Source organism: Coregonus lavaretus, assembly GCF_964263955.1.
Source record: "Coregonus lavaretus genome assembly, chromosome: 28".
NCBI classification, from domain to species: domain Eukaryota; kingdom Metazoa; phylum Chordata; class Actinopteri; order Salmoniformes; family Salmonidae; genus Coregonus; species Coregonus lavaretus.
In genome coordinates, this window is record NC_140015.1 from 11,223,665 (window position 1) to 11,236,313 (window position 12,649).

Consider the following 12,649-nt stretch of genomic DNA (forward strand, 5'->3'; position numbering starts at 1 on the left):
AGAAGGAGGCAGAGAGAAATGAGTCAAAGGTAGACGTAGGGAGGTTGAAGTCACCCAGAACTGTGAGGGGTGAGCCATCCTCAGGAAAGGAACTTATCAAGGCGTCAAGCTCATTGATGAACGCTCCAAGGGAACCTGGAGGGCGATAAATGACAAGGATGTTAAGCTTGAATGGGCTAGTGACTGTGACAGCATGGAATTCAATTGAGAAGACAGACAGATGGGTCAGGGGAAAAAGAGAGAATGTCCACTTGGGAGAGATGAGGATTCCTGTGCCACCACCCCGCTGACCAGATGCTCTCGGGGTATGCGAGAACACATGGTCAGACGAGGAGAGAGCAGTAGGAGTAGCAGTGTTTTCAGTGGTAATCCATGTTTCCGTCATCGCCAAGAAGTCGAGGGACTGGAGGGTGAACTCTGCCTTGTTGGCCGCAGAACGATAGTTCCAGAGGCTGCCGGAGACCTGGAACTCCACGTGGGTCGTGCGTGCAGGGACCACCAGGTTAGAGAGGCAGCAGCCACGCGGTGTGAGGCGTTTGTATAGCCTGTGCGGAGAGGAGAGAACAGGGATAGACAGAGGCATAGTTGACAGGCTACAGAAAATGGCTACAATAATGCAAAGGAGATCGGAATGAAATTAACTAAACATCTGGGAAAGCGAGAGAGCGGGGCCTCCCTCACGTTTCACTGAAACACCCAAATATAACTCTCCCAACTTCCACCTCAGAAACTATAATTGTTGTAAACTACAGCGGTTCAATGTTTTCTAGGAATAGACTAACTTAGTTTATTCAGCTAGCTAACTTGGTACAGTATTCTTCCGTGAAAACCGTCCAGGGCACCTAGTCATATGACGCCACAGCCAACTAGCATGCTGGGCTCCAACAACACGGTTTAGCACCAATACTCGGCCACAACAAACTACCAGTGTGTCAACACGCCAAGCAGATCATTATGAGATTATTATTATAAGAGGGATATTATTTGTATTTGTCAAACGGTAGCCCAGCATCGATCATCATGTCACAAGAATAAGACCCTTGATATCTATTGGAAAGGAGCATCAAGCTCATCACCTTGCACGTTCACCACCCTGTGAAGTTAATCATAACTTATTTAATCTGTAGCCTAATAAACTGCATGCTTTCCCGAGTTGTAGTGGGAGGACCACACAACATATCAACGTGTGACTCCAAGTTTACTTCGATATAATGGTTATTATATCAATATTTGCACATAAAGGCATTACCACCGCCATTTCTCACATAATTAATTTTACAGACACAGAAAGATTCCACCATGTCGAACGAACAAATTGTCTGTCTGCATTTTAAAAATAGTACCACATTTAATGTTTCCCTCAGCCCGGTCGTGACTTTTTTCATACATCAGGTAATTCATCCACATGAAATGGTTGGATGGAAACGTGGTTACAGTTAGGCTACTTCCTAATAGTTGCTGGTTGAAAATGGAATCTACACAGGACCATCTAATCAGAAGGTTTTTGCATGGGTGGAGTTTCGGCTTAATTGGTGACATCACCAGGAAGTAAATAAGTTAACAGACCAATAACAGAGAGTTCCAAACTTGTCTACCAATAACAGCTAGTTTTCAGTTTTCCCCTCCCCACTCAGACCACTCCCAGACAACCCTAGCAAAATTATTGCTTGAGAAATAGCTTTTTGCTATAAAGCTATTTTTGTTTCTTTTTCACAATTTTAATGGAAAAATATTACCGTAAGGCAATTAATGGTTACCCAGAAATTATTTGATCTTGATATAAAAACGGCTGCATTGGGCCTTTAAGGTGGAGATGGCAGTCATTTATTTGACAAATACAGATGTATTGCAACCATTATCCCACGATATAAGTTGTTAAACTAGCTTTCTCTAATAGCCTGCTGTTGGTAGACAGTTTAAGTGATTAGAGTAATTGTGAAACAATTAAAGCACTGTTCTTGTTCTAAAATTCTGTATGTCATAGATATCTTTTAGATAGGCTAGTCCTGCTTATAATACATATAATGGATAAATCCTCAGGGACTCAAGCTGTGTTGACACAATTATAATTATTTCAGTGCTTGTTGTGGTAATTGACAATTGTTCATTGATAATTGCATAGTTCTGGGGTGTCAGATGACTGGCATGAGGGACAGTAGGCCTTGTAATATGTTGAAACAAAGTATGCATCTTATGAGTGATTGCACAGAATCAATTCATAATCTCTTTGGTGTTATGGTGAAGAGAGGAAGGGGTGTGGCATTGTGGTGGGAAACGTATCTAAATGGTGTTCAAGCCTATTGTACTGCTGCCTTACTCAAGAAACTGTTTCCAGTGGAACTTATGTGTAGAGAGAAACATAGTGGGGTGCAATTATAGTGTGTTAGGATAGGACATAATTAAAGTACAGACTCAAAAGTTTAGTTCATGGCTTTATTTTCCTGCTGGTAGTGGAACATGTAGGTACAAGTAAATGGTACATATTAAAAACAGACATATATAAATAATAATACATATGTTTTAAAATGACACAATATTTAGTTATATAGCCATGTCATATGGTACAGGACATTTTTAGTTCCATTTCAACTAATTTCCCAAAACGTTAAAACTGGTCCCCAGTTGCAATCTGTAGGTCTGCCAGTAGATGGCGATGTTGTCACATTCAATTTTCCCTAATCAGCCATCAATGTTCTATTTCACAAAGAACACATAAACAACACCATTTATTATTGAAAATATAACAATTACACTGGAATAGCCACCCATTCATTTAGCATCGACAATGCCATTGGGTGGTCTGGAGAGGGCTATAGTCAGAGAACGGGCCACTAATTAACAGGATCTGCTGCGCTACTGACCCAGTTTGATTGTTAATAAACCAATTAAGCTCAGTATCAACAAAGGAATACAGGTAATTTATCAGTCCTAAATGTATCACTGCAGAACGCCCAATTCAGGCAATGATTTAGGTTTGTTCCTCTTCCTTCTCAATCAAGCGTAAGAGGATCAATCCCTCTAAAAGCTTGACTGACAAAATACTGGCCTGATTGGTAGGGTATCAACCAAGGCATAGGTCTCTGTATTGACTAACAGAGTTGATTCTGTTATTGGGTTGGTGTCTCTGATTGACCTTTAGCCCAGTGTGAGAGGAGGTGGGCTGAAAGACTACATTATCTCTAGCTCTATGGCTGAGTCAGAGTAGGACAGATGGACTGACTGGAAGGGTGACATTGTCTGTCGCAGGCAATATATCAAAAGGCCTGTTCAATTGGCATGCTCTATTCTTGAGCGGAGAGTGTTTTTTCATTGATGTGTGTCAGTATGTGGTTTTGTGGGTATTTGATCTGGTAATGTGATTTGCCATTTGTGTATGAGTGTGTCTCTGAATATTTGTGTGTGTGTGTGTGTGAGCAGGCGGTGTACCCCCCCAGCTTCATCATTTCTCCTCTGCGTGCTTCCTGAGTCGCTCCACCACATCATCCCCACTGGCCCAGGGCACAGTGACAGCCTTGAACTCCCCCGGCCTGGCCTCGTGGATCTCAGTGATCAGCCGGTGCATGGGGTAGTCCCGCCGGGCGAACGCCGTGTCCCTGGGGCCCAGGATCAGAGACGGGCAGAAGTCGTTGGCCCCGTCGCCCACGTAGAATACCCTCTGGAACGGCCGCCCGCGCTCCTGCGTCCGTCGCATCACATAGTCCCTCAAGATCACCTGCTTGCACATGTTCTCCGGGCAGCGCAAGCAGCTGTGGGAGTGAAAGGGGCGCAGCACCAGCCGGCCATCCTTGTCGAAGGTGGCAGGGTTGGTGAAGATCTTGACGAAGAGCTGGCGGGCCCCAACGCGGCGGAGCCAGGACTCGATGAAGAAGGTGTTGGCATCAGACACCAGCACCACCTCAAAGTCCTGCGGGGGGCGGTGGCGGAGGAACTGGAACAGGGCCAGCATGCCGGGAGAGGCGGGGATCTTCTCGATGACGGAGCGGATGGCGCTCTCGGTCACGCCCTTCTCTGCCATGTAGGCCAGCACGCGCTGCATGTACTCGTTGTAGTGGCCCGGCCGGTAGGTGTCCTTCAGCCAGGCGGGGAGGTTCTGGCCTGGGGCCGCCTGCACCACCACGTCATCACTGCTTTCATCCACAATGGTCTCGTCAAAGTCGAAGAAGATGAGGAAGCGCCTGTCAGAGGGGGGCGTTGCTGAGTTGGCGGCCATGTTGTTTGCGGAGCGTCTGGAACGTGGGGGGGGAATGTCCTCGCCTGGGGGAGAGCCAAAGCAGTTCATGATTGGCTTTGCCACAACTTCTTACTGAGATGAGTGGCACCAAAATCCCGCTCTTTTGCACCTTTTGGTCTCTCGTTCACGACGACACAGGTCGGAAAACACACAAGGTAGGGGTTCTGGGAAGAATTAGTGTATAATAGGACAGGGAGGAGGAGGAGGAGGAGGATGGAAGCAGAGTAAAAAGTACAGATTGAAGAGGAAAAGACAAACAAAATATAAACATTTAGAGATTTTATTTTTTTATGGACCTGAATTAGAAAGATTATTGGTGGTATGAGAAATAATAATTGTTCCAATATCAGCGTGGGTTGCATTTCTGCTTGCTAGCCACCCAACATATGTACTAAAACATCAAGCACATTTCTACCCCTGAAACTACATTAAGTCCAAGTATGTCCCAAGTCCCTAGTGTTCGAGTCCGAGTCCTTTATAGTTATGAGTCGAGTCACAAGTCGCTTGCAGTGCTAAGCTGCCATCCAACCATTTATTTTATATACTAAATGCTGTTACATTGTTGCACATTGTAAGGATATCTATATCATTTAGCTCTCTAACATTTGCTGTTGTAGCTAGTATGTTAAATTCTGCAACAAAGAGAGATTTTCAAAGTCACTATTGGTCGAGTCCGAGTCCCCAGTGGTCGAGTCCGAGTCCTGGACTAGAGTACTACAACACTGATTTTTACCATTTGAAATGTCATAATTTAAAGTCACATTATTATGTAAGTGATACAGATGTGATGTTCTCTAACTGTGCAGCTGCAGAACATTGAATTGGGAAATGTAATAACACTAAGTAACACACATGAGTCAACAGCATGCAAAATAAACGGATATCTTAAATCAAGACATTTTCAACGCCAAACTACATGTCATGCGATGCGGATCTGTTTGAAGCTGCAAGGAATCAGTTAAAGTGAAAGAACGGAACATACTGTACTGACCTTCAATGTTCCGTGCTGTCAACAGAAGGTTCCTAGAACACTATAAACCAATACGTGGGATCTGTGAGGAGGATAATTCAGGTACAGGAAAACCCTGTAAATAACCCCCAAGATACGGACACTGTTCAATGTTGTAATTATCTACAATGCCAGAAAGTGCAGCGCGCGATGCAGCACTTACAGTATGCTAATTATATAATGTAACCATCATCATACAATATTAGGCTACATACAATGTATATTATGAATAGTACAGTAGCGCATTATATTATGCCATTTCACAGGAATATCAATTACTTATCCTATAACAATTTGTTCCAAAAACCGAGTAGACTGATGAACATCTAATAAATTAGCCTTTATGCAAATGTTTCCTAATCCACGAGTAAACGCGCTGTATTTACTCACTGGAAAACGTCCTCAGGCACTCGCTTTTGAAGGTTAGTTTACTAAATAATTTATCTTATTTGCACAGCAAAGGAACCATAGCAAAAATTTACCAGTAAGAATGTATGTCAACAGTATACCCGATGCCACTGTTGTCCCGCGCGGTATCCCTAAAGTTGGCTATGTTCTTGAATTGGTCACCGGCATGCTGTACTTTGTCCAGTCTTGAACATTACTTGGTTATGTACGAGGATTGTCGAGGAACAGGGTGCTTTCAGCTCGTTTTATTGGCTGTCAAAACCACTGAGCTTGCTACCGTTATGACGTCCTAGGCTACGCAACACCGGCCCATTTCGCGCCCGCCTCCAAGATCCTGTGTTAGTGAACCCATAATCCAGTAGACAGGCTGGAGAGAGAGGTTGGTTGATTCTGGTTTGAATATCACTCAGCACAGCCTCCACAGAGAACATGGAGATTCCGTTTGTTGTGTTCTCTCAATGTATGCGTAACAAAACTGCTTCGCGGTATGTACACAAGATATGCCTGTTATGTGACATCATTTACAGTCTTTTTACTGTGTGAGCAAACCACACATTCCTAATTGACCCAAGGGTGACACCAAGATCACAGAGCACAATGTTCAAATGTATGTAAAAATAAACTATGAATGGTTTACAAGTGGTTTAGAAAAAGGTGAAAGCAAGACATTTGCACCTCTGTATGCTCAGCCACTTCGACCCAGCAGGCTACCCTACCCCAACCACTCCCTCGTGTCTTTATCTCCTCTCAGACACACAGCCTCCCTTCCTCCTGCCTCTCTGCCACAAGAGCCAATAATACCTAGTAGTTGGGAGGTGACTATTTCTGAACGCAGATGGGAGTGCAGACGTATCTGGTGTTGTGTTATCACCTAGCCCTCTTCCACTCACAGAACCTGACCACTCGCTCACATATTCACAAACAGCATCAGTGCTGTGGTGAGTCAGTCACTCATACCTTCCCCTGCCACTCCCAGCAAACACATAACATAAATGAGGACCATGTTTCTTTGAGCTTGGTGAGAGCGTGGTTGTCCTATGGTTATGCACACTAGCTCCATCCTGGTGGTGCAGTGGACTAATTCCATGGATAGAAACAGAAGATTATAGCTTCGAATCTCACAGATGCCGTGTCATAATAAAAATGTAATGTGTTTGCATGATTAAAGCCCAATGAAACACATTTCCATGTGTCCTATCTGTGCTTGGAGTTTTAAAAAAAAGTTCACCCAAAACAAGCTAGCAGTGTTAAAAGTCTTATTGAAACATTCATTGAAACTTTTAAGATGGTGACTAAACCAGCCATGTTGCTTGCAAAATAAATGTACATATACAGTGGGGGGAAAAAGTATTTAGTCAGCCACCAATTGTGCAAGTTCTCCCACTTAAAAAGATGAGAGAGGCCTGTAATTTTCATCATAGGTACACGTCAACTATGACAGACAAATTGAGAAATGTTTTCTCCAGAAAATCACTGTAGGATTTTTAATGAATTTATTTGCAAATTATGGTGGAAAATAAGTATTTGGTCACCTACAAACAAGCAAGATTTCTGGCTCTCACAGACCTGTAACTTCTTCTTTAAGAGGCTCCTCTGTCCTCCACTCGTTACCTGTATTAATGGCACCTGTTTGAACTTGTTATTAGTATAAAATACACCTGTCCACAACCTCAAACAGTCACACTCCACTATGGCCAAGACCAAAGAGCTGTCAAAGGACACCAGAAACAAAATTGTAGACCTGCACCAGGCTGGGAAGACTGAATCTGCAATAGGTAAGCAGCTTGGTTTGAAGAAATCAACTGTGGGAGCAATTATTAGGAAATGGAAGACATACAAGAACACTGATAATCTCCCTCGATCTGGGGCTCCACGCAAGATCTCACCCCGTGGGGTCAAAATGATCACAAGAACGGTGAGCAAAAATCCCAGAACCACACGGGGGGACCTAGTGAATGACCTGCAGAGAGCTGGGACCAAAGTAACAAAGCCTACCATCAGTAACACACTACGCCGCCAGGGACTCAAATCCTGCAGTGCTAGGCGTGTCCCCCTGCTTAAGCCAGTACACGTCCAGGCCCGTCTGAAGTTTGCTAGAGTGCATATGGATGATCCAGAAGAGGATTGGGAGAATGTCATATGGTCAGATGAAACCAAAATAGAACTTTTTGGTAAAAACTCAACTCGTCGTGTTTGGAGGACAAAGAATGCTGAGTTGCATCCAAAGAACACCATACCTACTGTGAAGCATGGGGGCAGAAACATCATGCTTTGGGGCTGTTTTTCTGCAAAGGGACCAGGACGACTGATCCGTGTAAAGGAAAGAATGAATGGGGCCATGTATCGTGAGATTTTGAGTGAAAACCTCCTTCCATCAGCAAGGGCATTGAAGATGAAACGTGGCTGGGTCTTTCAGCATGACAATGATCCCAAACACACCGCCCGGGCAACGAAGGAGTGGCTTCGTAAGAAGCATTTCAAGGTCCTGGAGTGGCCTAGCCAGTCTCCAGATCTCAACCCCATAGAAAATCTTTGGAGGGAGTTGAAAGTCTGTGTTGCCCAGCGACAGCCCCAAAACATCACTGCTCTAGAGGAGATCTGCATGGAGGAATGGGCCAAAATACCAGCAACAGTGTGTGAAAACCTTGTGAAGACTTACAGAAAACATTTGACCTGTGTCATTGCCAACAAAGGGTATATAACAAAGTATTGAGAAACTTTTGTTATTGACCAAATACTTATTTTTCCACCATAATTTGCAAATAAATTCATTGAAAATCCTACAATGTGATTTTCTGGATTATTTGTCTCATTTTCTCTGTCATATAGTTGACGTGTACCTGTGATGAAAATTACAGGCCTCTCTCATCTTTTTAAGTGGGAGAACTTGCACAATTGGTGGCTGACTAAATACTTTTTTCCCCCACTGTACATGTTATTCAATCATTTCATCCAAACTGCTCACGTGCGTCTGCGTAGCCAGGCGCTAAAATAGACCTTGCCTCTAATTTAGACACTTGACGCACCACCTCTCCCATCTACTCATGGGTTTTTAAGAGCATACTAACCCACGTGGGTGATTGAAAGATGAACGCGGTCCACACTCCAGTCCAGTTGGTGGAGGTAACACACCTTAAAGTTGGTTGCCAACCACCATATAAATCCACAGAAGAAAAGAAAAGCTGAATAAGGAGAGAAAACTTACTAAAATCTAACTAGGTTTCCCATTTTATCTTTGGATTAATTGTCAGAGTAGAGAACTCATGATTTTGTATGACTCAAAATGGGTCAAAATTCTACAAAGATCCAGCAAAAAAAAAGGACCATATGCATTTAATCTCCCAGGACAAATTAGCTAGCAACAGCAAGCTAGCTAAATGTGTATGAATGTTTCATTTGTGTTTTGACCTGTCAAATTAATTGGTATTTTAACCTGCGTGTCATGAACGCATCTGGTGGGAATAGACAAAATCAACATGTGCACGATGGCGCACACACGCACGAAGACTGTTTATTCAAGGTGCAAGGAAGATATTCAACAACCTCTAAATAACCTATAATTTCCATTCTCAGAGCATTAATAAAACCTCCCAGAAAAAACGTTGAAGGAACCAGAGTAAAACGCTCCCACAACCTAAACATTTACATTCCCAGAATAGGCTAAATGTTTACTTCCATTCTCAGAACATTTAAAAAACATTCAGTTTGACCGTTTAGGAAACGTATGGCTTTGTTCCCAGAACCAATTGCGAAACCAAAAACACACATTCCCACAACTTCCAAGGAACCAAATGTGCTAGCTGGGCGCTCTAACTCTTTCTCCCTCTCTCTCATCTGCATAGAACACAAACACTGACTCACATCCTCTATTCTAACCCTGTGATGTCAACAAGAAACTGTGATGGGAGATTTTAGTATCAGTAATTCACTTTCTCTCACATCAAGTTCTTGAAAATAAACTTAGTTAGGTCTTGCTCTAATAGTCTGCTCTGGCTACAGGGTCTCTACAGGATTACAAGTAAACATCTGCAAGCACTTGAACACAGACACAAACACTCATGAAGAAACAAACAGACACTAGACACAGACAGCTAGACACACTCACTCTAGGGACTAATGGGTGGGGTGTCCTTTAACCTGGTTGATGTGGCGTGGACCCACCTCTTTGGCACGTGCACTTTTGAATCTTCACTTCCTTTCCTGAATCAGACAGACATTTCAAACTCTCATGAATACATACACACAAACCTTGCAGCCAAACATGCTGCTGTTAGAATACTTACTGTTCCCATTGAGAGCTACTTAAAATAGCTTGATTGTTTCCCAGATCAAGTCTTGTCATATGATTTATGTGGCGTCCTCCATGACAAGGTCAATCTTCACTCCCGCTTCCTTCCTGCCAGGCAAACCCAGTTCTATTAATTAAAACGAGTGCATAATACTATGTCTAGTAATGCACAAGGACTGCTCTAAGTGTTCTTGCAGGGCTTCCAACAAGACTTATTAGCAGTGGTCTTGTGGTGCTTAAAATTAAAGCACATTTTTTGGAAACCGTCAAGCTGTGTTTGTGCAAGCCTTTAATTTATTAATCTCTAGAATGGTTCCTTGAGGAAAATACCCCCGGGCATTGCACTATTATGGCTTCTAATGCTGTGAGGCCAGGTAACAATGGAGTTAGTCAGGTCATCTAAAAAGGTCAGGGGTGTAGAAGACTGGACCTATTTGGATTGGAACACAAGGCCAAAGGGAACACAGTGCTCCAACAATGTTGCCACAGACACAAGGATTTACCACACAGTTCAAATCGTGAGCGATAAAGGAAAGCCTCTGTTTGCTAACGCAGTGATTTCAGCCGTTGGATCAGTATCAGGTTCTTTCTGTTGATACAATCACATCCACTCACAACACTGCAAACAAACACCCACAGAGATCAAGAGTTTAGCTTGTCAAATTACTCTAAAACGTCACCAGACAAACACAAATCTGACTGCAACCACAGAGATGGAACAACAGTCAGAAGGTAATAGAAAAAGGGAAGAAAATGTACAGAGTGAGCCAGCTTGCAAAAGGAGTGAAAGAAAGAGGTCAGAGAGTTGCAGCACCCTGTGTAACAGGAATGACCAGATCTCTGGAATCAGAGCAGTAGACGTCTGGAGGCTGTATCAAAGAACATGACTAAGCAATCAGAATAACACAAACCCTGTTGATTAAATCCATGTAGTAATGAATAATACAGCCAGCTGGGATTAACTCTGGGAAACAGCACTGTTTCATAAAGGCTTGGCGGCAAACACACATTTGGTTCTCAACATGGTGCACAATTTCAACCACAGCTTTCCATCTTGGTGACAGATTTGTTTAGTCCAGGACTGATTGTACAGTTTGTTTTATATTATCAGCCTGTGACTCAAAATGGCTGGTCAAACTATCCATTCAATGGGGGATCTGAATTTAGATTACATTTCAGTTAAAAAAATTATTTTTGTCACGTTCTTAGTGAACATGATGCATTTCCTCAGTTACGACCTGTCTGTATACAAGACTCCTGTGGTATCCGTAGCAACAGACAATGTGATGTAGTGTTGAGACTAGAGCTGCGCGATTTTGACCAAATATTGCGATTATGATTTAACTTGCAATTTTGATCAAAACACTTTGGTGAACTGTTGGAATCATAGAAATAAAAATTGTATTCCGATTCAATGCTTGGTGTAGTTTGGCATGACAACTAAAGAACAAGCAAGGTACAGTACAAGTTGTTGTCACATGGTAGGAACCAGTGTTGGTCAGAGTTTCCCAGGGGACCCTTATTACATTTAAACGTTACATTCATGGCGTTTAAGAATAAATTGCAGCCTCTTGCGATATGCATTTTGCACATGTCAATATTGCAATTTCGATAATAATTTGAATAGTGTGCAGCCCTAGCTGAGACAGCCATTTTATTCCATTAGCTGTGAGAACAGGATACCATTACTGCAAAGATCATTTTCAAATGCACATGAAGCTACCAATACCACATAGGGTCTGACAGAGAACACATGACAGCACACAAATATGTGATAATTATGGCTACTCATTTTTTACTTCTGAAAGTTAGCAGAGTCTGTTAAATGTACATTATCAAAAAAAGGCCCAACATTTACACTTCTCCTCAATCTCCAAAAACAAACATACAAAACAACCCCCCCCCCCCCCCACACCAAAAAAAACCCCAACCCAGGACAGTATAAAGCTGCACAATTTTGTACCAGATACTCACAATAATAAAATATGCAATGCTACTTTAAGTGGTTAAAAATACATGAGGGGAAAAAGTATATAGATTATTATTTTTAAACATCTTTAAAGAATATACATTGTTATTTTTCTTAACTAGCCAGGATTTTAGTCAAAAGTGCATTCTATATAACAAAGATGAAAGGAGGAGAATCATACAGTAAATCGGAAGAGAAAATGTTACACAACAAAGAGGAAACTGGATATGAGGCAGACAAACACCTCAGCTCAATAACATGAATGTATTTCAGATCAGATGAAGCAGGGAGGGGCTAGTGTAAAATCGCCAAAGCAGGAGGAACAACACTACTCCATCACTCTTTGGGAGTCCATATTAGAGCCAAAGTATATTTCCTTACAGGAAAAAATAAACTAAACAAATATATGAACTAAACAAAAAAAGAAATTTCCTTATGCCCTGGTCCCTTCCACACTATCCACCTCCAAATTGATTCTCCTCCTTTTCCTTGCCCAAACAGCCACTCACCAAACCAATCACCACCTCCCTCCCTTCTCCATGCACCCGACACATCACTCACTCCCACAATGCATTGTCAGTCCCTCCCTTCACTGCGCCTCACTCACGCAGCAGTAAAGTGCAGAGGATACACACAAATGAAAAGGCTTTTCAAAACTAATGTAAAAAAAGCCTCGTACTGAAACATCCTGAAAAACAGTAGGTAACTCATGGTTAAGCTGATACAGAGGCCCAACTAATAGAC

At 42.6% G+C, this 12,649-nt stretch overlaps 1 protein-coding gene across 8 annotated transcripts; it reads right to left on the reverse strand.

Moving 5' to 3' along the window:
* Positions 1-2,419: 2,419 nt before the first annotated feature.
* Positions 2,420-5,867, reverse strand: LOC311103932 (putative phosphatase phospho1). Of its 8 annotated transcripts, none has more exons than XM_084145554.1 (4): positions 5,723-5,857; positions 5,223-5,283; positions 4,341-4,395; positions 2,420-4,254 (listed from the first exon to the last, which is right to left on the reverse strand). In XM_084145554.1, the coding sequence occupies exon 4, from the start codon at positions 4,208-4,210 to the stop codon at positions 3,440-3,442; it is 771 nt and encodes a 256-aa protein (XP_084001680.1). In that variant the 5' UTR covers positions 4,211-4,254; positions 4,341-4,395; positions 5,223-5,283; positions 5,723-5,857; the 3' UTR covers positions 2,420-3,439. The 8 variants fall into 8 exon arrangements, with proteins under 8 accessions (XP_084001680.1, XP_084001678.1, XP_084001682.1 ...); XM_084145552.1 differs by having other exon boundaries at positions 5,223-5,316; XM_084145556.1 differs by lacking the exon at positions 5,223-5,283 and having other exon boundaries at positions 5,723-5,867.
* Between the last annotated feature and the right edge of the window lie 6,782 nt (positions 5,868-12,649).

Excerpts from the sequence above, each read along its gene's own strand:
- LOC311103932 (XM_084145550.1), bottom strand. The coding sequence starts at position 4,593 with ATGCAACCCACGCTGATATTGGAACAATTATTATTTCTCATACCACCA. Across the intron at positions 4,255-4,340 it reads CGTGAACGAGAGACCAAAAG|GCGAGGACATTCCCCCCCCA; the intron begins GTGCAAAAGAGC and ends GCTCTCCCCCAG.